We start from the raw sequence: 25,100 nt of genomic DNA, 5'->3' as shown, positions 1-25,100 counted from the left end.
AATTAATATAGTTATAGCTCTATTATATAATAAATAATCTTTATTTCTTTAAATTATATATCTTTAAAATAATAATATATAGCTATTTTAATATTAAAAATATCTTTCAATTAAATTAATTAAATATAATTAGAATAATTTAGAATATAATCTCTTATATCGAATTTTCTAAATATATTAATTTATATATATTATATAATTTAATTATTAATATAATATATTAAGATAACGCTATTTTAATATTTTAAAAAGATATTTTATTATAATAAGTTTACTTTTATATTATTTATAATTTATATAATTATTATAAATCTTTAAAGAGTATTAAAAAGTTATTTTAAGAATATTCTTTTTAAAATTATAATTTTAATAATAAAAGAGAGAAAGTTAATTATTAACTCGAGCTTTTAATATAAGATAATTTTTTTTTAGAAGATTTTTAATCGTAATTCTTATCTTAGCTAGCTTATTTAAGAGAAGTCTTATCTTTATATAAATATTATTAAATTTAATTTCTAGAAATTTAATTATAAAATTTATAATATTCTTTATATAATTAATTTAAAAGCTTAATTTATTATATAATTAATTAAATTACTAGATATATATAATTATATTATTATTTAATAAAAGAATTATAAAGAAATTATTTAAGTAATAAAGTATTACTTTTTATAAAAAAATTATAATTAAAATTTAAATAAAAGTCTTTATAAAGAGATTAAATAGAAATAATAATATACGTAATTTAAATAATAGATATTATTCTTTTTAATAGTATTTATTATAATTAAAATCAAATAATTATTAATTTAATATAGCGATAAATATATATCTAAAAACGTTTTTAAAATCTCTTTTAACGAATTAGATTACTAAATCTTTCTATAATAATATTTTTACTACGTTATTATATATAATATATTCTAATACGCTCTACTTCGTTTAAATATTATTATTAATTAAATAATTATATAAGAATAAGAGATTATAAATTTATCTTTAATCTCTATTATATTTTAATATTAAATTAAGCGATAAATAGACGTATTATAGCTTATTTTAAGAATTAATTTTAATTAAATAATATTATTAAAGCTATTTTTAAAGATTTATTAATAGTATCTAGAATACTTAATATATTAATAAATAATTTTAATTATAATAAATTAAGATATAGTCTTAAAAATCTATCTTAATATCTTTTTAAAGAATAGTCGAAATAATTTTAATAAATATTAGATTTAAATAATTATTTAATTATTTAAACTAATTATTAATTATTAATAGTTTTTAATAAAATAAATTTAAGTTTAATAAATTATATAGCGTATATAGAAACTTCTTAAATATATATTATAGCGATTAAAGTATTTATAAGTATTTTAAAAGTTATTCTATTTTAATAATATAATTATTTAATAATAAATAATTAAAACTATTTATAGCTAAATTTTAAGCTTTAAAATACTTATTTAATAAATAGTTTTATTAATAGATTATATAGATATATAAATAGATATAGCACTCGCGAAAATAGCTATCTCTATTAAAATTCTTATAAATTCTAATTTTTTTAGCGATAACGAGCTTATTAGAGCTAGACTTATCGATATTTAACTTATTATTATTTATATAAATTCTTTTAAATATAAGAAGATCTTTATAGCTCTAATTATTCGCTTTCTAGATCTTAAAATTATCTTAATTATTTTAAATATATATAATAATAAAGGCGAGATAATAAGTAAGAATAAAGTTAAATCTATAGATAATAGATAGTCGTAATAGATAAATAGTATATATATATAAAGTCTTATTTAAGTTTTTCTTTACGCTTATATACGTAAAGCGACTAGCGGCTATTAAGTATATATAAAAATAGTATATTATATAATTATAGCTATTAATATCCTTATTCTTCTTAATAGAAATAGTATATATATAAGCTAGTTTAATAAAAAAAAATAAGTCTTAAAAATCTCGAAGAAGATTTACTTAAAGTATTTAATATTTATACTTTAAAATCTTTTAGTAATATTAAGAAAGAGTTTCTTACTCTTTAAAGTAATAAAAGAGAATTTCTCTTCTTTTCTTTTAGTCTGACTTAGAGTTAGATAAGTTCGAATTCGATATATTCGAATAATAATAATAATAATTATAATTATAATAGCGATAATGACGACGTAACTTATATATCCTATCCTCGTAAGAATAGCGATAATTTCGCTTCTCTTAGACCTTAAATAGTTAAGCTATTAATTCTTAAAGATCTACTTTAATAGTAGATAGAGGCGTTTTATTAATTTAATTCGAGCTTATAATACTCGATAATATTTCATATATAAGAATCTCCTCGCGAGAAAAAGATATTTTAATCTTAATAACATTTTTAGTCTTTTTAGTCTTAGAGATTTTATTAATCTTATTAACTACGTTAAAGATCTTTTTAATAATTTTAAAGACGAAGATAATATATTTAATCGCTTTTTTAAATCTAGTAGTAATAGCGAAGCTATTATAAAGTATATAAGAGTATAAAATATATTTTTAATAGTTAAATAGTATTTATAGTAGTTAAATAAAGGCTAATATATATAAACTTAACTATAAAAAAAGAATAATAATATGGCTCTAATAAAGAGTCTATTATAGATGTAGTAACTATATAAATAATACTCGCTATGTTTATCTGTCTTCTATATATCGTATATCGTATATCGCATATCGCATATCGCATAGTAATGGGACGGCTGATTAAAAGCCACTAACGCTATGGCCTTATAATGGACCCACGAACCCATAGTCCCACTGTTGCGAACTGTTGCGAGATGCGCTTGAGCGGAGTCGGTTAGGCGGGGGAAGTTCACGCTCGGGATTCCTCGATCTAGAGAACCACGATCGAAATCTAATAGATTTTGGTCAGTGACTGCAATAGCTGAGTGTGGAAAGATAAGATTACCCTGATAAAGGAGACCAGAAATAAGGGTTATCATAATTGAACCTGTCCTTATCGCGCTCACCGACTGTATTCCGAAACATAGATACATGCTGGCTTTACAAGATTCCTCGCGTATGTTGTTTCACCAGGGGTCTTGCTGTTCATTAGAATGGCTAACCAGGCTCCTGACTTCCACATCCAGGCCGTGTGCCCATTGCGCACGAGCCATACCAACATGGCCATGCGAAGCAGCAATCCATACTCCTGCTTTCCCTCCTTCTTTGCGTATGCTCTACTGACTGCTGCCCGTTCCTTGTACCATGCCATGGCTTTTTTTGAGCATACCCAGGAGCCACCTGTGACCAACAAGGCTACAACGGCCGTCACAAAGAAGACCCAAAGATTTTGTCCGTTGTGATTCAGTTGTTGAATATTCATACCGAATATGGAAGTCGCAAGATTGAGAGGCACGTATACAAAGGCGAGTATTGTGACTAAGACATTGTTAACACACTTCATCTTTTTAATACATCTTCCTGTACTGACAGATTTTTACTACGAAATGTTAGCGTGAGTCTATCAAGAATTCATTCAAAACTTACCACTTTGGGATTCACGAATTTGGATATTTGATAATTCAATGGATCTCCGCGATTCCTCTAAGGACAGATTCCCAACTTGAAGTTGCATATAGTCTCGGACTTCGGCTTCCAAACGACGCGCTTCATCAATGAGACTTCTCCAATCTGCCTTGATACTCACGTACGAAGGCTCTTCGGACCAGTCGAAGTCGACTTCAGAGAGCAGGTACCTGAGAATTTGGCTCACGTGGGTCTCACCTTCCTCCAAAATCCGACGTAAGTTTAGACGCTGTATGTCTAGATTCTTGTCTAAGTGCCTATGGTACGTGTCTGAGATATCCCAGCGCCAGATTCTGTGCTTTGCGAGTTTATCGTATGTACCTTGAAGGTCATCGGATGCGTCTTGTACCCGGTAAGCCTCGATAGAAAGCAGAGGCGACGTAGCCGCCAGCAGTAGGCTTGGAGTGGCAAGTCGACCTTGCGCCATGAAAGTTTCCACACTTCTGGCATAGAGTTGCCCTATTTTTGTCTCATTATCATCTTCTGTTCCCCTGCTCTCTTCAACAGATGATATATGAAATGGTGGTTTTCCTTGGTCACTTTTAGCAAGGATGTCTTCGGCCGAAAGGCCTCCGTAAAGGCGTCCGTAACCATAGTGTCGAAATGCTACTAGCAGGACAGGGACCGCGTTCGCTACTTCAGGCATAAATTTTTGTGACAGAGTAGTGACGGTATAGTTGGTTACTACACTCTTGATTTGAGAAGTAAGTAAACCCTTGCTGCGAGGGTGATGGTCCTCCCTCGCCAAGCGATCATAATCTGCTAGAAGCTGGGGATCTAACTTCAATCCCAAGATCAAAGCTTCCGCCATTTCCTGGTCCAACGTCTTGAGCCCACCGGCATTCAATGACCAAAGCACGAGTTGCGTACAAACATTTCCTGGTGGTTCACGTAGAGCTTGGATGAGCGCAGTTCCTGAGTAACAATCGCGACGAAGGCTCAGGCTACTCCGGAGGTTCTCATGCTTTGACAGGTCGTAGATGACGATCGGAGCCAATTAATCAACGCATGTCCTGGCAACTCTCGGAATTGCTGTAGCCGGTCTTCGAAATCAGGGCGAACCTTCTTGTAGAACTCCATATAATCCGTGCAGGAAGCAAAGCCAGTCTCAGTTTTGAGGTCTTTCCAGACCTGCGCATCTTTGTATGCTAGTGATTCGCGAGAGGACCCAGGCTCAGCCGTCTCAGTGTGGTCCGGGGTACGTGAATGCAAAGACTCCATCTCCATTTTCAAAGATTCGATTCTGTTGATGCGAGCTCAAGAAAGCTATAGATACGAAGAAGATACTTTCAAGGCGCGAGAACTTGGATTTGATGAACAGAGCACGATGCTGAAAAGAACAGCTGGCTTTTGGAACACAAGGCTATGGTGGGGGACGACTATGCATGGTGACGCAAGTTTCTATGAAAAGATTACCCAGCCTTATCAGGTCATTTTGACTTACTATTCAGGAATATTGAAAAGAACAGGTGCTTCTTGACGCATGCCCATGATTGCTACCCGTACTAGCCCCAATATTGCACCGTCCGAATCCAGCTGGAGTATGCAACCCGTAGGTACACTTGATCGGAGTCCCGGGCGACCTCGTACGCTTCTTTGGCGGCACGTACCACCGCACTTTTCGGGCCCATGATTTGTCACCTATCAAATGCGTCGATTGTGGATAGGATCCACTCTTGTGCTAGCCGCCCTCGTGTACACACTCGTCCCTAGTGTCTTTCGGTGCGTTGAACCTTACAAGGCTCGCCCCCAAGGAGTATTCGCATATTTGAATGAGGGATGCAAAGACAAAGGCACTGTATTATACTTCGAAGCTGCTTAAGAGTTGGTACCAGCTGCCCGCAAACGATCTTTTGCAGATGTCTAATCTAACTCTCTTGAACAGATCTGCACCTGACAATATGATGAACAAAGGATTAATCTGGCACTGCTACCGAGAGAAGACGAGTACCTCCACATGACTATGCACACCTTTCGGTGACAGGAGTCCAGCCGGTTGACCGTTACCAATCAGCGGCCTACTTTAGTGGAAGATCGACCACAAATGGAGAGATCACCCCAATCAGTCTTCTGAACTATCTGAATTGACATCACCACGAACCACAACTGAGGAGCTACTGCCTTGCAAGATATCAGTTGAAACCTCAACAGAGGGACTAGGTGCCCATTTTGGCTCGTTCAATTCGAAGTAAGCGTTGGACGCCTCGAGACCCAACAAAGCAGCCGATGCAGAGACATTGGCAACGTTTGCAGCAGGCCGACTCAGATCTGGATGTTCGTCGGAGATCTGGATGAATATGTTCTTCCGAAGGCCTAAAACCTCTGCTCAGTTCCTTTCCTTCAGGGCGAACACTTACCGAGCACTTACCCAGACCGAAGGCTTTCCCACCCTTACCCTGAGCCCGAACGCACATGGAAGACAACGCAGCCATGGCTTCCCATATCTCATACCAAGTGGCACTCGTTGACTTTCCGTTACTCTCGACCGAAGCCTGGCACCTCGCGTCGACTGTTCAACAGGAAACGGCAAACGACATCAGTGCTTTTCTCACGCAAGCGAAGACCGGAAGTAAGCAGCAGACGGATCTCACTCACTGGCTTTGAAAAAGTACGGCAGGTTAACCTCAACGCGCGGATCTCGGCTCTTGTCCCCAAACACCTTTCGATCTTTCGTCGCTGCCATGTCCGACACGATGACGAGGCAGGACATCCACGGCGGGCCTGGGGTGGCGGTTCTGTCGCAGCGGACGTTGGGTGCGTAGTCTGCGATGACCACGCTGAGGTGATTGTCGCCACCTAGTGGGGGAGCTCTTAATGAAAGTCCCAAAAACACCCCTTCGAGATGTCTCGCAAGGGGGTAGAGGATGTCATGAAGACTCGTCAGATAAGAATAGACGTACCGATATCAGCAGCAATACCTCCAAGCCCCCTGGCAACCACGCACGTCTGAAACAGCGTATAAGCCGCCTGAACCATCTGCGTCGAACTCGCGTGGCCGGTCGCCGCCGCTATCAGCAGCAGCGGCTGCACGAAGCAACGCCCGTCGTCGCTCAAGATGCGCCACGGCAGCGGCACGTCGTTCGGTCGGCCGGTGTGCCGTTCCGCGAATGTGGACTGCGCGTCCGATTTGCCGATGTGGTGGAATACGTTGCGGCAGCTGCCGGGGCTGAGGTTGCGGCCGTAGCGCGTGCCGTCGCATTGGATGCGGAGGACGTTGGAGGTGGTGTTGCTGGGTGGGTGGGTGATGTTGCTGGGGAGGAGTGGGGGAGAGAGTGTTTGTGGGAGTGGCGGGGCATTGTTGAAAGGGATTGAGGGTGGGGAGAGAATAGCGGCGGAGAGGAGGGAGAGGAGGGAAATGCCTACTACTTTGGCTTCAAACATGACGCCTACGAAGTTGACAACAGTTACTGATGTCAAAGTCGGTACGCGCGTTGCAAGAATATATTAAGAGCCCACGCTTCGCTTGTACGGCTGTCTTTCTGATCTAAGCGCGATATTGTGGATCAGCGGGATTTGTTTTGATAGGCAGTAGTTGAGGCGCTTGGAGTATTGCAGTCCCTGCAGGCTGGGAACATCAAGTTCTGATAAGGTGTTGAAAATGACTGCTATATGCGCTGGGTGATACATACATATATGTACCGGAGGAATACCCTCGTAACCTCCATTCCAAGAACGTCAAACGCCGAACAATGCACTGTTATACAGAATGGATCGTAGCGCTGGACTCCACCAAAAGACTCAATCAATGCAAGACTAAAGGGTTCTCTATTGGCACAAGTGGGTATCTAAGACGCTTTACCGGACTGTGGTGTTGCTGATGATGGGTGCTGGCTAGGTCGACTGGTTCTGAAAGGCGCAGATGAATGCCTTTTCAAGCAGGGAGTAAGGCTCCAGCTTGAGAGCTGTTTGACGTGGATGCCAGGAAAAAGAAGGGTGCGGCGTTATGCTATTCGTATTGTGACCTCGTAATTCTTGCGGAGGTATGTCGAGATTGTTGCTCAAGCCCCTACATCATTTGGCGCACAGGCCGGACCAGCAGGGTTCCCACTTGGTCCATTATCCTCATTGTACGGCGACTCACCCGCCATACAGGTGATGTTTGAGTAACTCTCAATCGGCTGAGTCATATCGTAGTTCGTATGCGCGATCTTGTAATCGTTGTAAATCGTGGCATTGTTGCTCACGCCTTCGATCAGGTAAACTGATTCCTGGCGACACCAACCAATGGGCCAGTGAGCACAGCAGCTTGCGGCCACGAATATAGTTTCTCCTAAGGGGGTCCCGTGGGCATCGGTCATGGGCACCGTTTGGCACCAGTCGCCGGTGGTTTTGATGTTGGTGCAGCCGGCTGTGACATCTGCGCCGCCGGTCGTCACTTCGCCGGATGAGGAAGTGGTCCAGTCGCCGACGGTGATACTGCCGCACGAGCTGCATGTTGGTCAGTAGATGACAACGGTACTGGGAGTAAGGAGTAGGGCACTTACGTAACGTAATATGGGATGAAAGTCCAGTATCTAGTCGGCTGTCAGCCACCAGAAGTATAGAGACTATGATTTCTACTCACCCGCACTTCTGCTGGCTCAAAGGTGGTCTCTCAGAGTCAACTGCAATCGCTTGAGCGTACGAGGTGGCATACGTCCACGTAGCGCCGGCATTGAACGTTGCTGTCAGATCTCCCAGAGATGGTCCCGAGCTTTCTCCTCGTCCTTCTAGACCTCTCTTAGTTCCCAGAGTGACGCCAACGTTGAAACTGACCGAGTTTGTGACCGTCGAAGTCGAAGTGCTTGTGATCGAGCAGACTGGATCGTCGTTCTGGCAGAAAGTGCGGTTGAACGGTGTTTCGACACCGTAGCTCCACTGGACACTGACTTGGCAGTATGCTCTGCACTGGAGCGGATGTTGGCTGGGAATTTATCAAAGAGCTTAGGAACTGACTTACAGAATTATCGTATGTTAGCGGACCACAGTCTCCTTGTGCGTCCATTGTATACTTGGGGGTACATGTTGTCGATTTCTGACTTTTCCATCAGCAAAATTGTTTGTGGATTAGACTACGCTTGCTGGGCTGCCATACCGTGTTTGGAGCTGAGTTTTCTGGATCCAGGCATGCGTTGATGCCTGGCTCACCCCCAGTAGTTCCGCTCTGTCTTTTCGTAAGAAGTGGATTCGCTGCTTGGGCTGCTAGTGCATAACCAAGGAATAGAAGGAGTCGATGCATGACTGGACAGCGAGGGACGTATGTGGTAAATGGCTACGAGCCTAGAGAAGTATCTCGATGTGCGGTTGATGTTATGCTTGGATGGATGAGTGGTTAATGATTGGAGCTTCTGAGAAAAGATAGTTTTTCAATCGATGTGTGTGGCGGTCGACCGACTTTATACACATTGTTTTCTTGCACCGAAATGGGTGAAGTTGTTGCAACATCGTGTTTACTCCAATGCTGTTCAAGGCTGAGCAGATTGAAATCCTACCCCCAAGGTGATACTAGATAGTGTTTCAAAAATTTGCAACACATTGTAGCTGCGGGAGGAAGAGGCTGGTGGGTTGTTGGGGGCCGCGGAGGCTAGCCTGTGTTTGCACGGACCCCATCCGATCTAAGGCTTTGCGATTCAGCGACTACCTGATCGACAAGTGGAAGGCGTATCTGTCTCTGGTATGATCGATAGTTGCACGGGTCCTATGCAGACAAAAGAGACTCAGGTTAACATTTATCATGACATCTTACCAGAACAAAGGACAGGTAGATTGATCTGTGCAGGAAGCACAATTCGTACTGTGATCCTACCGCTCAACATATGGTAACTTGATCGACTCTCGAAGACCCGGGGGCTGGGAATTTTTAGATCTCGAGCGGATGGCTGCATAGCCGCTCCTACAGATCGCACGATGACAGTCTCGGTGGTTCGACCAATGGGATGATTTCTCTGCTTCTCACTATTGCAACACCAACGAAGAAACGAAATGTTCATTCAAGGAGTGTCAGACAAATGACGGCAAAAGCACCGAAGGATTCGAGAACATGCGAAGGCAAGATTACAAAACTGTAATGAAGGCTGATTTGAGCCAGAATCTCAAGTGCAAAGCTTCGAAACGTGTGGTACCGGGGCCGCAAATTCTGCAAACTTGACTACCACGACATCGAGGGTAGAGAGTAGTAGTGGGAGCGTATTCTTATCTTCTTGACTCCCAATGAGACTTCTCCTTGTACCCTTGTTCATTCTACTTCAAGAATTCGTCAGATTGGATTATGCTCTGCTTTTTCAACAGACAACAAACGCAGCATCTACCCTACCACCCCCGGAAAATAGCTTGCGTGCTTTCTCCCCTGGAGGCTGCCCTGTTGCGCATAATCGTTTCCACCCCCATTTGCACGTTACCCCCATTTGCACGCTCTTAAATCCGATAAATCCGACATAGATAGCTATCACTACCATGGCACCATGGCTACCACTACCACTCATTCAAATGGCCTACCACCATAGTCTACCATAGTCGCCATCTGTAGGCCTGGCATAGTAGGTGTCACCTCGGACCAGCTATTTTTGAAGACACGAAGAGAGGTAGAAGTCCTGTCAGGAAAAAGGCTACTGCACCTCCCACACCAGGCCCACTGATACCACTAAATCTCGCTCTATCACAGCAACAACAGCGAGATAGACGAGGAGCTGCTCCGCCACAGTGGCGGGCTCTACCGGCTCTACCGGAGGCTCCATTAGAGGCTTCACCGCAATAAGATGGAAAAGGTGGAAGAGGTGGAAGAGGTGGAAAAGGTGAAAGCGGTAGAAGAGATAAAAGAGGTAAGAAGGTAGTAGAAGAGGAGGTAGTAGAAGAAGAGGTAGAAGAGGTAGAAGAAGAGGTAGTGATAGTTTTTTCAAGATATGATAGGCCGATAAGGCCCAAAAAACGGTGATTTGGGTTCTCCGATCTTAAGCCTGGATAGAAATAGAAGACCATTATTATTGTGCTAGTTTGCCATACAAATTTGGTGAAAGGTAGGCATTTTGGTGTTGCGTCGGATTTATCGGTTTTAAGAGCGTGCAAATGGGGGTAACGTGCAAATGGGGGTGGAAACGATTATAAGGGAAGAGCATCACGATGGGCTCGTACGCAAGCAAAGGGAGACCCGGCGAAGAAGGATCTTAGATTGGTCGAGAAAGTTGTGCATCGCCCAATCTCATCACCTTATTGAGACAAGGTCTCGTCATTGTGCGAGGTCAGAATGGCAATCAAAGCAAGATTTCGACAACGCGTTGGATGTTCGAAGAGATCTTGGAGATATGGGACAGGCATCTAAATTTAGCCGCGCTTGGTCAAGTAGCGGCTGCTGTGAAACTAGTCCACAAGCGGTAAGCGCACTCAGCCTTCCAAACAATGGGCCCACCATGAGAATCCTTCGCACTCTGAAACGTTTCACGGCGCTGAGAACCACAACGCCCACAACGTTGTATGAGCGAGGGAAGATATCTCGGCCCTTTGCAACCAATAATGGGCTCGTGTATCCTGCGGGGACGAACCAGACAGGCTTCTAAGCTTTGCCATTCTCATCCCGGAGCATCAACTCTCCGAATCCTGTGACGGCGACATAGCCTACTCTCTCGACCAACAATTGAGGCGATACAAAGACTAGTTTGTCTTGTGGTGCAACGGGTCGCTGTTGGGGCGGCCCTAGCTAGCGTGACCTCGAACCGTCTGATATGTCTTCAAAAGGATTCCACACATGGAATCCTGTCATCTCTGTCTCCCTTCTCAGTGCTGCAACTCCTGACTTTCCTGACCCTAATAGTAGCAACGTCTACATTTCCTCTTATACAATAGCTAAACCATTCCAGAGGCAGTGAGACTCTACAACCAGCTACCATGCCTTCTCCCCGGAAACCATCCGCCACAGCGATCCTCTTCCTCCTCCTCCACAGTGCAAGCTTCGCATCCTCACAAACCACCGTATCACCCAACTATGCCTCCGAGAGCCCCTCTATCTATCAGGAATACAACTTTACTTATCCCACCTACGCAACCGACCAAACCATCCTCGCATCCTACAAAGACAGCATCGACGTCTCCTGGACCTCAATTGCTCCCCACCACCCGCCAAGTCTCTCAATTGAGTGCTGGATCCGAAATGCTACAACCAGCCCCATATGTATGTATTCACTTGTTACCTTCCGCCTTCCTGAACCCTCGCTAATAGGGCTACCAATGGCAGACGCCAGCCGCCGACCAGACTACGGATCCAACCTCACTAGCTTCGCTCTAGCCAACGAATCCAGTTACCTCCTTGAACTTGCGACTTTCCAGGAATACAGCCCTTGCCAGCTCATCCTTCAAGATTTCGACATTTTCAATGCCTCGAACGGTTCGAGCTTTACAAAGAACAACAATAATCCGGTGTTCAGCAATATATTCGCTATCAGCGTGCAGAATCATTCAGCTGGCGTAACTTGGAGCGCGAAGAGTCCGGCGCCGGAACAGACGGGTACAGATGGTATAGGAGGAGGTACATCGAAGAGTGTGGCTGGAAACATTCGTGCAGGAGTATCTATGGCATACGCAGGCTTGGTAGGGGCAATAGTGGTTGGATTGATGTTATGAGCGAAAGTGCTCGTAGCAAAGGGTGGGGAAAGACACTTGCGCAAGTCCAGATATCTGCCGCGGACTGCATGAGAGACTGAGCAAGGTGTTCGAATGCCCTGCGATAAAGTCCATTCCTAAAAATCCAGAAGACCTGAAGTTTGTATTATTCGCCTCTAAGCTCAGTCCACAACGGCTTGTCCTTGTTGCTGAGACCCTTTGAAGGACCTCAGTCGGAAGCGAGTACTGCTTGCCAGAAGGCTTCTCTTCAGCTGTTCTATGGTCAACCTTGACAACGATTCCATTTTCCTGCACCCTAGTCAGTGCGGCTCCAAAGGGGACTGTTCCAGCTACTTCTTCTCTTGGATGCGCGCAGCTCGAAAGTCGCCCATCACCACACACTGGGAGTGGGCTTCGTCATTCGTTGCTGCAAGATGCCGGAAAGAGAACACGCCGATGCAGGACACCCCACCTCGCCTACCCTCTGTCTCACCGCTGCTTCTCCCTCTGCACAATCACCAACCCTGCAGTCTTGTCCAAGGTTGTCGATCCTCAACTACTGACTTGTGACCAAGCATCTTGGTTGCGTTTTTTGTCCGACCACTTCGTCGAACTTCAATATACTCTTGACACTCAAGATGGCAGCCCAGAGCAGAAGGTACGCCGTTTCCACCCTTTGGCCTAAAACGTTCCCTGACTCGTCTCAGCAGTGTCTACGCCTCAGCCCCCTTTAAGTTCATCGTCGAAGGCGAGCCCCTCTATATCCACTCTGATCTCGTCTCTCTCCACTCTAAGCCTCTGGACCGTATGATTCATGCTCCGATGGCAGAAGCTCAAAAGGGTTTCGCCACTCTAGAGGATGTTGATGAGGGTACCTTTGTTCGATTCATCGAATGGGCTCACAAAGGGTATTACACCGCCGCCGAGTTCACGACTGATGAGGCTCGGTCATCACGCACATCTGGGAATCAGAATCACGATGAAGTTGTCCCTACAACCCAGGAGGCTGACTTTCCAGGAGAGACGATCAGACTTGCATCCGAGGAGAACTTTGACTTTGCACCGGTCATCGAAGCGGAACCGGAGCCGGAACCGATGTCCTGGGATGCTCCACTGGCGTCATCCTACAAGAAAGGAAAGAAGGTGAAAAAAGTAATCCATTTTGACCGGTTAGATCAGAAAGGGGGGCTCAAAGAGTCCTTTATCAGCCGCAGATACACCGTCCGCCAAAGTGCTGTTGAAATTCCTCCTCCTCGCCCCAACCACCATCCAGAGGAGGATTATACAGATGTGTTCCTCTCACACGTGCAGCTTTACGTCTTCGCTGATGCGTACGATATCCAACCGCTCAGAGTCTTAGCCTTGGAAGAGCTTCATGCAACACTAGCCATCCATACTCTGTACCCCGAGCGTACTGGAGACATCATTGCGCTTCTGCGATATGTCTACGCCAACACCCGCAAACTGAGAGAGGGCGTGGAGGACGTCCGGAACTTGGTGACGCAGTATGTGGGCTACGAGATGGGTATGCTGATTAGGGATCCCGCATTTGGAGACCTCATAATCAAGGATGGAGGAGACCTTTTGGGCGATATCTTGAGAATGGTTGGCCAGAGAACCTCATGAAGTGATTTATAGAGTAGGTCAGTCCGCCTTGTTGCCCTAGAACGATCGTTTTCTCTATGAAGGTAGCATCCGCTCTCGACTTTTCATGTTCCATTTGTTAGAGCTCCGGATGCGCAAAGCTGATTAAGTGGCTGTTCGGTCCGCAGGTCAGCCAATGCAACGAAACGAGCTACATAAGGGGGAGAATCTTACAACCACCTGACCTGAGCCTCACGATTTGGATGCGATACGACTGTTCCATTTTGAATTCGCGCCTTTCAAGCCACCGTCAGACGACCTTTTCAGTTTGCTTTCGGTCCGCCCTGCTTAATGAGTTCGCTCAACTTCGCTCCTTCACCAGGGAGCATTATGCATGACGGGGACCTTTGCAAAGCCAGTTCGGTGACTGCTACTGCATGATATTTATACCGCGGACGCATATGTTTCCTGTCGATGTCGATGTCATCAATCTCGAATCCGTAATAAGATCACCAACACTCCTTGATTGGAACCTGTATTGCCTCGTATATTTCCTCGAAACAATGGCACATTGCCCGAATCAGATCCCACTTACTGCTGACTAGTACTGCTACTTCCTGGTTGGGGACAGGGAAACTCCATTCATTACAACTTAAGTTGCAAGCCTTAAACAAGCGTCGCGCATCTCTCCAATCAGACCCCGCTGTTGTTTGACATACACTCCGGCTACCTATCTCCGGCGCCGAGGTCATATTCTATTCTCTTCGAGTCAGAAGGTTTCACAGAAGCGCGACGCACATCCCGGACTTCATTTCAGAGTACCATTGGGTGAGGCTCCCGCGCGGCTCTGCCACCCATCTCCGTGTTACAAAAATGTATTTCGCCATCAGAGTCATAGGATAACCTGGCGCTGTACTGTTGAAACAGATCCAGGAACCTACTTTTACAGCCTGATGCCCCATGTTCCATGTTGAGGTCTGATGACTCCCTTTCTGCACACTATGGATCCTGTCTTCTCACTTCGCCATCAAGCTCTGCACTTTTTGGTGACGTAATTCCGTCGGAGCCATACAATATTGTAGGACTGTACAATGGCAACATGTTCCCGTTCATTGTTTCATAATCGCTTGATGCTTCCATTCTCTTTGTTGAGGCCCAATGACTTGCTTTCAGTGCTCTCTTTGCGCTGCCTTTGTCTTCGCCTTCAGGCTTGCGCTTCCTATTGTCTCATTTTCGTACTTCTGTACCTGAACAAAGGCAGAACATAGGATCAGTATCATCATTGTTTATGTATCACCCTGAAAGCCTCCCTTCCCCTTCGCCATCTTTGCATTCCCATACATCACCATATATACTGCCCTCTTGTTTTGCCATCAGGACCTTTTCTTTCATAAAGAACTCTCACACCCCAGAATAAAATTCCAAACAGACAGCATCATCAACGCATACGAATATCTAACCAAGAAACCATTCACACTCCAAACCACACTCCAGACCCCATCGACCCACCCCCGCTCCCCAAAATGAAAGCCCGCACCCTCGCCCTCTCCGCCCTCACCATCTCCATCCCCCTCGCCACCGCCTACTCCGGCGACCTAACCTTCTACACCCCCGCCGCCGTCGCCCAATTCTCCTCGTGCAACATCGCCGCCGCCCCCGGCGAGAACATCGTCGCCATCTCCCACCTCCAGATGAACAACGCCGCCAACCCCAACGCCAACCCCCTCTGCGGCACCACCATCACCATCTACAACCCGGACGCCCACATCGCGGTCGAGAACGTCAAGATTGTGGATACGTGCATGGGGTGCGCGGACGGGAGCATCGACGTCAATGTGGAGCTGTTCCAGGCGCTGGGGTACGCGCCCGCGCTGGGGAGGGTGAGTGGCGTGGATTGGGGGGGTAGTGCTGTGGGGGGGAAGAAGAGGGGGGTGGGGTTGGAGCCGTTGACGGTTGGGTCCGTGGAGAGGCGTGGGTTGCGTCATCCGCATGGGGTGGTTGGGGGGGCTTAGTTTGGGCGCTCCGTACTGGATGGTCCGCTGGGGTGCGTGTATTCGGTCTTTTTCCGGTTGCTTACGGGGCTGGTCCCTTCCGAGAGCATGCTGGCTTGCTCGATGGTTCACTCTTTTTGGTTCCGGTGCGCGGTCTGGGCACGTTGGCATGCTTCTTCACACTCTTTCGCTTTGTTACTTGCGTGGTTCTTTGACGCCACGGGGCCCGTTGGCAGGTCTTCTTGCACTCCTTTGGCTTGTGGGTACTCTCGGTGGGTCCTTGCACTTGATGGGCGCGTTGGCACGCTCGCTTCCACTCTCTTGGTCTTTCTTTTCTATTCGACTACATCCTCTGTTCAATCTAGATACATTAATATTGTTCGGCACTACGTTGACTACTGTTACTTTATTTCTACGTTTATTTTCTCGATGTAAATTTGATATATTCATGCATCTATTATCTCTTCCCCTAATACTCGACTCTTTTACTTTTACCTTTTCTGAATTTATGTCTACTATTGAGTATATTTGAGTATGGAAATTAGGATAAGTCTTCTTGGCAAGCCAAGCCGGCCATAGTTCCTGCCTGTATTGCTTGTATAATCAATATATAATCAATATATCTAACAAGATCGCTGCGTAAGTCCCAGTGCGCGATGTTCGATCTTCGCTCTAGATGTTAGACTTCCTACCACAACCGTCAACTTCCTGACCTCTTACGTCTCATGAACGCAGTCTTCATTATGAGAATGCTGGCCTTGGAAGATTCAAGGGCATCGTAACGGAAGAGATCACTAGCAGGATGAGTAGCTATCCTCAGGCCTGTTACAATTCCGAAGCAACTCTAGGCGCATTACGGAGTAGTGTTCAGGTAACCCTCCAGGCCTTGAGATCTTCACGCCCTGGACTGTTGGTGCCGACCTCCGTAGGCCTTCACGCCTCTAAGATGTTTCAACGCTGGCCTATTCCCGTCGACTTCGCGAATCTCGTCTAAATATGATCAAGTCAATCAGTGACTGTGCCACGCACTTAGCTCGTCCCTCACCAATACGACTTTGAGGGAACGGCACGGCCCCGCTGTGTTGATCCTCAAAATCCCGGGTTGAAAAGGAGTCAGAATGCAGAAACCATTTCACTGAGGGGCATAAGAACTGATTGGCCACTTTTAGGTGGGCTGCCAATCAATCTCCGGCAATTAATCCCTTTGTTCCATGCGCAAGATTTTCATTCGATGCATCCCGTCTTCACGGCCTTCCATCAATGAGTGGATCCCGCCTGCATGAGATTCGCTGTCACCGCATACTGTAATGCACCTTGACCACGCACTTGAAACACTATCAAGAGTCGGAATTCCAGGAATCTGCGCCTCCTTTTTTGCTTTCAAAACGATATCCCGATTTGATGAAGACGATCGTGAGATGTCATGTAGAAAAAATGATGACAAGAATGTAAGAACCCTCGAGGGGTGGGGAAGATCAAATATTCGTGAGGTCATCAAGGTGAGAAAACATTTAAAGGACAGTGACTGCACGGACAATAACGACAAGGCCGAGGTACATCGATCTCTCAGGTACTGCAAGCTACCTGCAGTCCATCAATGCAGCAAGAATCCGTATGCTAACGGTCCGACTATCCATCATAGCCCACCATTTTATGCATCGATTGCAGTCTGTCCCTGAATTGACTGAGCTCACATATCGACTAGAGCGGGCCGAAATTGAGGGCTTTTTACTCGCATACAGCACGGCTTGAGATCGCAGTCCGAGATACCCCGATGATTCAATGCAGTTAGCGACCCGCCCGTATACCCTCCACGAAAGTCCTTTAAGACTTGATGAGTTCGCAGCGTTGCCCTGCTCCGTGCCATGTACGCAGTTTATGCTGGAGCGATCTAGGACCGCCTTGAAGAATAACTGATTTTGAGACTCCTTTTCTACCTTCAGCTGCTCAATGGGTCCATTTGTGAATGTCACCTCCTACGGCCATGGTGGGCTCAAGGTCGTCATTGTTACCGTACTCTTGATCGTAATGGAACTCCCAATGGTGGGAGAACGACTTGTTTCGCGGAAATTACGAAAGGTCAGCTTCGGCGCGGACGACTACGTGCTTTTACTGGCAACGACGCTTACTTTCGGACTTTGTGTTCTTGCCATTGCCTGTAAGTTTCTATCGAGACCGGACCGGATTCTTTGTCCCGGGGGGAGACTGATCCACTTAGCCCAGTCCCACGGATAGCGGGTATTGGAGCCCACATTGGAAAAATTTAGATGAAAGAATCATCCGAAGGCAAGCTTCTTGGCCAGGTGAGCTCAAACATATACCTCTTGATTTATTCCTGACGCTTGATGAGATTTTTGTGGCATGGATGGTCGTTTATGACCTCTCTCAATCGCACTATCCAAATGCGCAATCCTCTTACTCTATGTCCGTGTTTTCACCACTCGCAACAGAGACTTTACTGTCGAGACCTATCTGATCGGCTTTGTTGTCGTCGCGACTGGTATAGTCAATGAATTCGTGACTATCCTCCAATGTTCTCCCGTTGCCTACGAATGGAACAATTCCATTCACGGTGGAAAATGCATCGATGAAGTTGCCTTTTGCTAGATATATTGCAGATTCAAACGTCATCACAGGGGCCATCATGCTGATCATACCAATTCCTCTGGTGTGGAGATTGAATCCCAATGTTTCAGGAAAGATTGCTTTGACCGCAACATTCCTGCACGGAATCATGTAAGCCTCAATCAGTGAACTCAACTTCTCGCTGGATTAACCAAGGACTAGTGGGTTCGTTGCGAGCTGTGCCCGCCTTAGCATTCTCTTGCGAAGCAATGATGCCCGTAAGTCCCCCACCCCCTTCGCTCACATGGATGTCAAACTCTCCAAGCAACACCCGTACTAAGCGCCAACCAGACAACTCCACAGCCTGGACAATCTGGACTGTCAACGAGTCCGCCAACTACATAATAGCCGCCTGCCTCCCGACCTTCCGCCCGCTCTTCCTCCACATCCTTCCTTCGTCATTCTTCGTGCTCAGCAAGAAGCGAGGCGGCAAACCCAACACCTCTAACCAGAAAGTATTACCGGCACCAGAGTCACCTGCACCAGATTCCTCTCCAGGAATAGAAAGATCTCAACCGAGGAGCTGTTCCCCATTGAACGACCATCCCTCGCAATGTGATGAGTACTGGGTGCATATGGAAGCTTCGCGACCCAGCAACGATGACCCAACGTTGAAGGTCGCAGTTACGGTGTCGGAAATAGAGGTTTAGAAAAATTCTGGAAGATGATTTGGGCTGGTTTCTTTTGGAATTCGAGGTCGATGAATTTGTGAAAGCGTTTGCCAGCATGGTTACCCGGCAGGCCTTTCAGCTCAATGGGCGCCTTGGTAGGTTCGCTTCAACTTTCTTGGTCTCTCTTTTCTGATCGTTGTATTCGTTTATCCCATCTAGACACATTGGCATACATACATCACTCCTTTGACAACTATTATTATTCTATTTTCGCGCTGGTTTCCTCGACTTGGACTTAGCATACTAACACATCTGTTATCACTCTCTACGATACTTAACTCTTCTACTCTCGTCCTCTTTAAATTTGCATCTACTTTCAGTCGCACTTTTGCATCGATTTTGAGCTGAGGCTCGTTGGCAAGCCCGATGTGTTTCCTTCCTTCCTTTAGCATCTGTAGCGACGGATCTGAACTATCTGGTCCATCATTGTACAAAACCAGTATTGTGTTTTTGGCATAGGCTATCAAGGTTTTTGGTAGGCTTACTGTCTTTTGATTGTTCTATTCTGCGAGCACAGCGCTAGCGTTCTTTGTATTAGCAGTCATCTGTACATATCCGGCACCAATCCTCACGTCCCGGACGCCGCAGACTTCGTCGTCCAATTCTACCACTACGGGCCCCTCCTGCCCAAAACCTCCATCGACGCCGTAGTCTCACAGGCTCTCCGGGAAGCGAATGACCACATAGATGAGAGCGAGGAACTCATCGGCACGGAGGAGCGATGGTACGATGACGATAGGGCTAGCTCTCTGGTGCTGCTGCTGCATCCGGGCAGAGAGATGGAGTGGTACGCTTGGCGACGGGCGTTGAGGGGGCTGTCTTGGTTCCCGGGAGTGTATGATGGGGTGGAGATATTTTTCGATGTCTTTGAGAAAGATGGGGGGATGGGTCTTTGCATTTGCAGGGGACGGGGGCGCTGGCGAGGTGAGGTGAGGTTTTGGGGTGGGGAAGGTATCTGCCTTTCGGGTTTTGGGGTGGCTGTTCTAGAGCAGGGGCCATGGGAAATAGGAGTCACGGTTTATGGATATGCGGTGGTGATGGGGATTTGGATGAGCGCTGAAGAATGCATTGAGCGTTTCAAGATCTTCGATCACTAGCTCGAAATGTCGGACAGTCTTGGGCTCTTGGCAGTGTTCCGAGGAGGGAAGGTTTACCGAGAGTAAAGAAAAGCTCGTGAATTTTCTTGACAAGCGCCGCCGTTTCATATATGGTAGACAGAATCATGTTGGAAAACATCTCCCCCTCTTTCTTTCCTGCTTTCTTTCTTACTTACTTTTCAAACAGTATATCTCGTATAACATACGTTGTCGCTGACGATAGACTGACGGAGATATATGTAAAGATTCTCGAACAGCGTTAGTTTCAAGGAAAGGTGAAGGTCTTTTAGTGTGCAAGACTTGGTCAATCGAAGATCCCTTGGAACCCCGCAGATTCTCATGGCGGAGACGACCACTCTATGGATCAAAGATTGAAACAAGCTATGTCAAACAAGGCTCGTACGGCCGAATGGAGGTCCCGTGTAAGGTGGAAGCACTGACCCTCTTTCTCGCTGTTTGTCACACCTGACAGCAAACTGAACCAATGGGATGATTCCAATGATAAATCCATGGGCCTCTGATATGAAGTAACCTGGCTCCAAGTATACGGTCCGTGCCCTTAGTCGGAGCCCCTCGTGGTCTTCTCTCAGACCGACTGCAGCTTCCTCCATGCATATCACCTTTCCCCCCGCCATGCAATTTGCAAATCCCAATTATACTTCGCTGCAGTCTCGCTCGGCGCTTCTCTTCACCAACAAAAAAGATGTCATCACCAACAGTGCATGGTCCCCCTCCAAATCTGTCACCTTCTTTCCTGGCGCAGAGCCGTGTGCCAGCCATATACGCGGCGGTGATCACCGTCTCCGTGCTCTGTACTGTTGCTGTCGCCCTCCGCTTCTTATGCAGGCGACTGGTCAAGGCGGTTCTCTGGTGGGATGACTGGACAATTTTGGCCGCTCTCTTTGTCGAATGGGGCCTTTCAGCGGTCGTACTCCACCAAACGGCCGATCTCAATTTCGGTAGACATATCGAGCTGATAAAGCCATGGCAGCTGGTGTCTTTTGCAAAGACACTTTTGGCGACCCAGGTACTGTACTATTGTGCACAAACACTGACAAAGATCTCGCTACTGCTGCTCTATCATCGACTCTTCAGTGTCAACAAGCCGTTCCGAATCGCCCTATTAGCTGCTGGCGCCCTGGTCATGATATGGTGGACGGCTTCATTCTGGGATACCATATTTCAATGCGTACCTGTGCAGGCATCCTGGGATAAGAGCATTAAAAATGCAAGGTGCCAGAATATCAGAGACGCAGCGCTAGGCACAGGGATCAGCAATCTCATACTGGACCTTGTGTTTCTTCTGCTCCCCGTTCCTATGGTTTGGCGACTGCACGTTAGCAGGAGAGTCAAGGTGTCCCTGACAGGCATTTTTCTTCTCGGCGCTTTGTACGTTGACCCCCACTACCGTCCGTGTATCGCACACAGCCTCGCTGATAACGACAGTGTCTGCGCAACTTCAGTCATCCGCATCCATCAGGTCCTCGCGACGAATTGGAGCCTCACAGACCTGACCTACGACAGTTTCGGCATCAACGTCTGGAGTACAGTTGAATCCTGCTGTGCGATTATCGGAGCGTGCCTGCCGACTATGCGTCCTTTGATCACCCGCAGCGTGGCCGTCGTCACAAGCCATACTAAGTCTTCGGCCTCGAAAACAAAGACATCCTCCGGCAGTGGTGGGGCAGTCAGCAGTCCACGCTCGCCTTTCTGGAATCTACCTGGTCTATGTACTCTATATCAAAGCCTGAATGGACGGGTGGAGGAGAATGACGTCGAGAAAGGCGGCCGGAATGCGTATCCATTGAAGCCACTGCAAGCCTTTGCAAACACCGCAGATCCTTATCCAAAAAGGATCTCTTCCTTGAACGGTGGGTGGGATCGCTCACCGCATCCTGTGGTGAAGTCGGAGAGATTCCAGTTGGAGAGGCAAATTGCGCCTTTGCCACTCACTCCCGAACCTATCTATTTGTCATCACCCTCTGCCCCTGAGCGAATACGGCGGGCGACTTCCAAAACAGCGCCTCTTTCTACTCCAAAGGATATGGGTTAGCGATATTGATATTTCACACGGCAGAGCGATGATGGGGCTATGGATGAGAAGCCAATAAATGACACTAAGTAGACCAAGATCGAACTGTTGTAATACTTGCGTAATTTGACGCTCCTTCTCCAGGATCCTCATGCGTACTCAAAGATGAAAGTGACTAAGACCCAAGCAGCCGAACCCTCAACAGTTCTAAAAAAAAGCTGCGTTCCACTCAAACAGGCTTCACTTGTCACATCATACAGGCATTCACTCACCACAAAGCACGAGTGGCACCGATGGAACCGTACTACCCGCACCCGTCTCCCAATCCGCAACGAATAAACATCTTCTCTTAGAAACTCCCAACCATCGAAAACGACCTCCCATGTACCCACCAACCCAACAGATTCCTTCGCTCCTAGTGCTCCTCCCAGCAGCTCTGTGCGATCCTCTCATCTGTCAAAGACTAGCCTAACAGCCCACTTTCGAAAAACACGCTGCTTCTTCCACGTAGCCGGGTACCAACGCCGTCATGTCCTCGACCACGCCAACAAAGAGCGAACATCATCCCACGCATCGACTTAACTGCTGCCGACAGGTACTCAGCTCTCCAAAGACCTCTAGAGCCATAGTACCGCTAGCTTAGATCCAAGCCCAAACCTTCTGCCGTGCGTCTCACGTCGCCAAGTCTTCAACCCCGTTACCCTGTGCTGGCCTGGAATCGTGTTCTTTCCCACCAACATCCGATCGTACATCCAGCGCGGATTCCGTCAGTCGGATAGGAACTGGGATGTGTGTCTCAACATAGAAGCCCGAACGTCGAATCATATACGCGATATTCCAAAGATCGAATAGATCAGATGCTAGCAGAGGCCCGTACCAACGATCGCTACACCATCCCACAAGCACCCGAGTCCTCGCCCGGCTCCACCCCCCCGCGACGATTTATCCCGCACCATACCCGAACAAAGCACGGGCGGTTGGTCATCCGGGTGCAAAATTCCAACTAGTCATGGAGACCGATCCCATAAACTTTCCGGCGTTGGGCGGAGTTGAGGAAGTTTGGAGACCGTTACGTTACGTTACGGCAGACCCTAATCACGTGGAGAGCTGCCGCCAAGATTAATTGCACTCGGTTGACAACACTCGCGCCGGCCCAAACCCTCACTATCGACGCCCGGCTCAGTTCTCACACGGTGTCGGAAGTAGGCACGGTTCACTCACTCACTGTGCGGCAATGAGACTACAATATAGGCGGGTGTGTGTCGATCGATCTCTCCGGTCCTGATTGATTGTCCCATGCGTTCGTCACGGATCTGGGTCTTTGAGCCGGGGGGTTGGTGTACGGGTATGGGTATGGAGCATGACTGGATAGGGACCTCTTTTTCCTGCGCCCTTTTTGGGGGTCTGTCCTTGCTGAGTGGAGAGTTTGGCGATCTTGGCTGGGAGTGAATGCATTGACTGACCGACCGACTGACTGACTGACCGACTGACCGATTGACTGACTGACTGACTGACTGCATTGTCCAAGCTGCTTACTCTTGCCATTCTTGAGCGGGAATTTTCTCTATCTCCTTCGTATCGGACTAGTGAATGAAGAGAAGGGTGCGAAGATGTATGTGTAGTAGTGGTTGCAACGGGTATGAAAGTGATGCGAGGCTTTATCGATGTCTATATCGAGCACGACTCATTTGGGCTGTCATTAGTGACAGATCATGCTGCATGGTGTTCGTGGTATGAATGACTGTGTATCTAGATTTGAATTCATGGTGCGGCTATCATTTTTGCGGAAAAGGAATCAATTAGGGAGGAATGATCTGATTAGAGATTCATTCGATGGGTTATGAAGACAAGCCAGAACCCCCTAATACGGCGGACGACGGCTGATACTACGACAAAACTAAAACCAATTTTTTTTTATTTTTTTTTTTCTTCCCGCGATTTTAAAGAGAAATTTAAAGAGGTTTTTTTAAGAAATAGTTTAAAGAGATACTTTAGAGGATTTTTTAGAGGGTATTCGAGGGAGATTTAGAAGAGTATTTGAGAATATATTTTTAAAGATACTCGAGGAGAGTATTTTAGAGAGTACTTAATCGTATGGAAATATATTACACTTAGTATGGGCCACCCCAACGCTAAGGTTACCCTAATATCAATTTTTTTAATAATTTAAATCATCTATTCTCTATCTATCTACTATAATTATAACTATATCTAACTTATATATTATTATTTAGAAATATATCTAGAAGGCTTTAATTACTATTATCTTCGAAATAAAGTCTAAAGTTACTCGATTAATTATTAAATTTAATATACTTTACGATTAGCTTCTAAATCGCTATAATAAGATTCCCTTTAAAGATAATTACTTTTACGCGCTTATAGATTATAAAGAATAAGCTTTTTATTAATATATATAACGATTTAATAAATTAGAAATATCTTATTATCGTCTAATACTTAAAAGAGTTATAAACTCTATACTTCGCGAGTGCTTTAATTTTATTAAATATATAAGTAATTATTGGCCTACGCGATTTTTAAAGTGTAATTCTTAATATAAAATATATAAATAAAAGTCTCTTATAGCTTAATAAAAGAATACGTATAAATTAGAAGCTATTTAGAATTAGTTTTAATATTTTTAAAGTATCTATTAAGAGTTTAAAGTATAAATAGAGAATATCTATAACTTTAATAAGATTAAATTTCGAATTAGAGTAGATAAGAGTTAATAGATTATTATAGAAGAAAGAGAATTTTTACTTTATTAAACGAATATAAATAATAGAGAGTATATTATATTAATCGAGTGTATTAATAACTTAGATTATACGCTTCCCCTAATGCTAATTTTAACTGAAAAATAATATCTTAGTAATTAATTTTAAGAGAGCCTTAATCTCGATACTCTATAGGGTATTAGTAATATCGGATACGTAAACGATAA

General features: G+C 45.4%; 7 protein-coding genes across 7 annotated transcripts; 4 read left to right on the top strand and 3 right to left on the bottom strand.

Moving 5' to 3' along the window:
• Nucleotides 1-3,019: 3,019 nt before the first annotated feature.
• Nucleotides 3,020-5,213, bottom strand: HO133_006096 (uncharacterized protein; the record flags this gene model as incomplete). Its single annotated transcript, XM_037296998.1, has 4 exons — nt 3,020-3,435; nt 3,544-4,526; nt 4,589-4,825; nt 5,143-5,213. 4 exons carry the CDS (start codon nt 5,211-5,213, stop codon nt 3,020-3,022), a joined length of 1,707 nt encoding a protein of 568 aa, XP_037147572.1.
• A 431-nt stretch (nt 5,214-5,644) lies between these two features.
• On the bottom strand, nt 5,645-6,014 carry HO133_006095 (uncharacterized protein; the record flags this gene model as incomplete). Its single annotated transcript, XM_037296997.1, has 2 exons — nt 5,645-5,895; nt 5,951-6,014. 2 exons carry the CDS (start codon nt 6,012-6,014, stop codon nt 5,645-5,647), a joined length of 315 nt encoding a protein of 104 aa, XP_037147571.1.
• A 249-nt stretch (nt 6,015-6,263) lies between these two features.
• On the top strand, nt 6,264-6,894 carry HO133_006094 (uncharacterized protein; the record flags this gene model as incomplete). The annotated part of the gene is made up of 2 exons (XM_037296996.1): nt 6,264-6,336; nt 6,383-6,894. 2 exons carry the CDS (start codon nt 6,264-6,266, stop codon nt 6,892-6,894), a joined length of 585 nt encoding a protein of 194 aa, XP_037147570.1.
• Nucleotides 6,895-7,580: 686 nt separating this feature from the next.
• On the bottom strand, nt 7,581-8,800 carry HO133_006093 (uncharacterized protein; the record flags this gene model as incomplete). Its single annotated transcript, XM_037296995.1, has 5 exons — nt 7,581-8,010; nt 8,067-8,096; nt 8,147-8,469; nt 8,522-8,596; nt 8,657-8,800. The coding sequence occupies 5 exons, from the start codon at nt 8,798-8,800 to the stop codon at nt 7,581-7,583; spliced, it is 1,002 nt and encodes a 333-aa protein (XP_037147569.1).
• Nucleotides 8,801-11,439: 2,639 nt separating this feature from the next.
• On the top strand, nt 11,440-12,171 carry HO133_006092 (uncharacterized protein; the record flags this gene model as incomplete). Its single annotated transcript, XM_037296994.1, has 2 exons — nt 11,440-11,722; nt 11,771-12,171. 2 exons carry the CDS (start codon nt 11,440-11,442, stop codon nt 12,169-12,171), a joined length of 684 nt encoding a protein of 227 aa, XP_037147568.1.
• A 617-nt stretch (nt 12,172-12,788) lies between these two features.
• Nucleotides 12,789-13,776, top strand: HO133_006091 (uncharacterized protein; the record flags this gene model as incomplete). The annotated part of the gene is made up of 2 exons (XM_037296993.1): nt 12,789-12,808; nt 12,858-13,776. The coding sequence occupies 2 exons, from the start codon at nt 12,789-12,791 to the stop codon at nt 13,774-13,776; spliced, it is 939 nt and encodes a 312-aa protein (XP_037147567.1).
• A 7,045-nt stretch (nt 13,777-20,821) lies between these two features.
• Nucleotides 20,822-22,171, top strand: HO133_006089 (uncharacterized protein; the record flags this gene model as incomplete). The annotated part of the gene is made up of 2 exons (XM_037296992.1): nt 20,822-21,507; nt 21,565-22,171. The coding sequence occupies 2 exons, from the start codon at nt 20,822-20,824 to the stop codon at nt 22,169-22,171; spliced, it is 1,293 nt and encodes a 430-aa protein (XP_037147566.1).
• Nucleotides 22,172-25,100: the final 2,929 nt, after the last annotated feature.

The sequence above is a fragment of the Letharia lupina genome (assembly GCF_014066315.1).
Source record: "Letharia lupina isolate WasteWater1 chromosome Unknown contig_23, whole genome shotgun sequence".
Lineage (NCBI taxonomy): Eukaryota > Fungi > Ascomycota > Lecanoromycetes > Lecanorales > Parmeliaceae > Letharia > Letharia lupina.
Note: the sequence above shows the minus strand (reverse complement) of the source record. Positions and strands in the feature narration are given on the sequence as shown.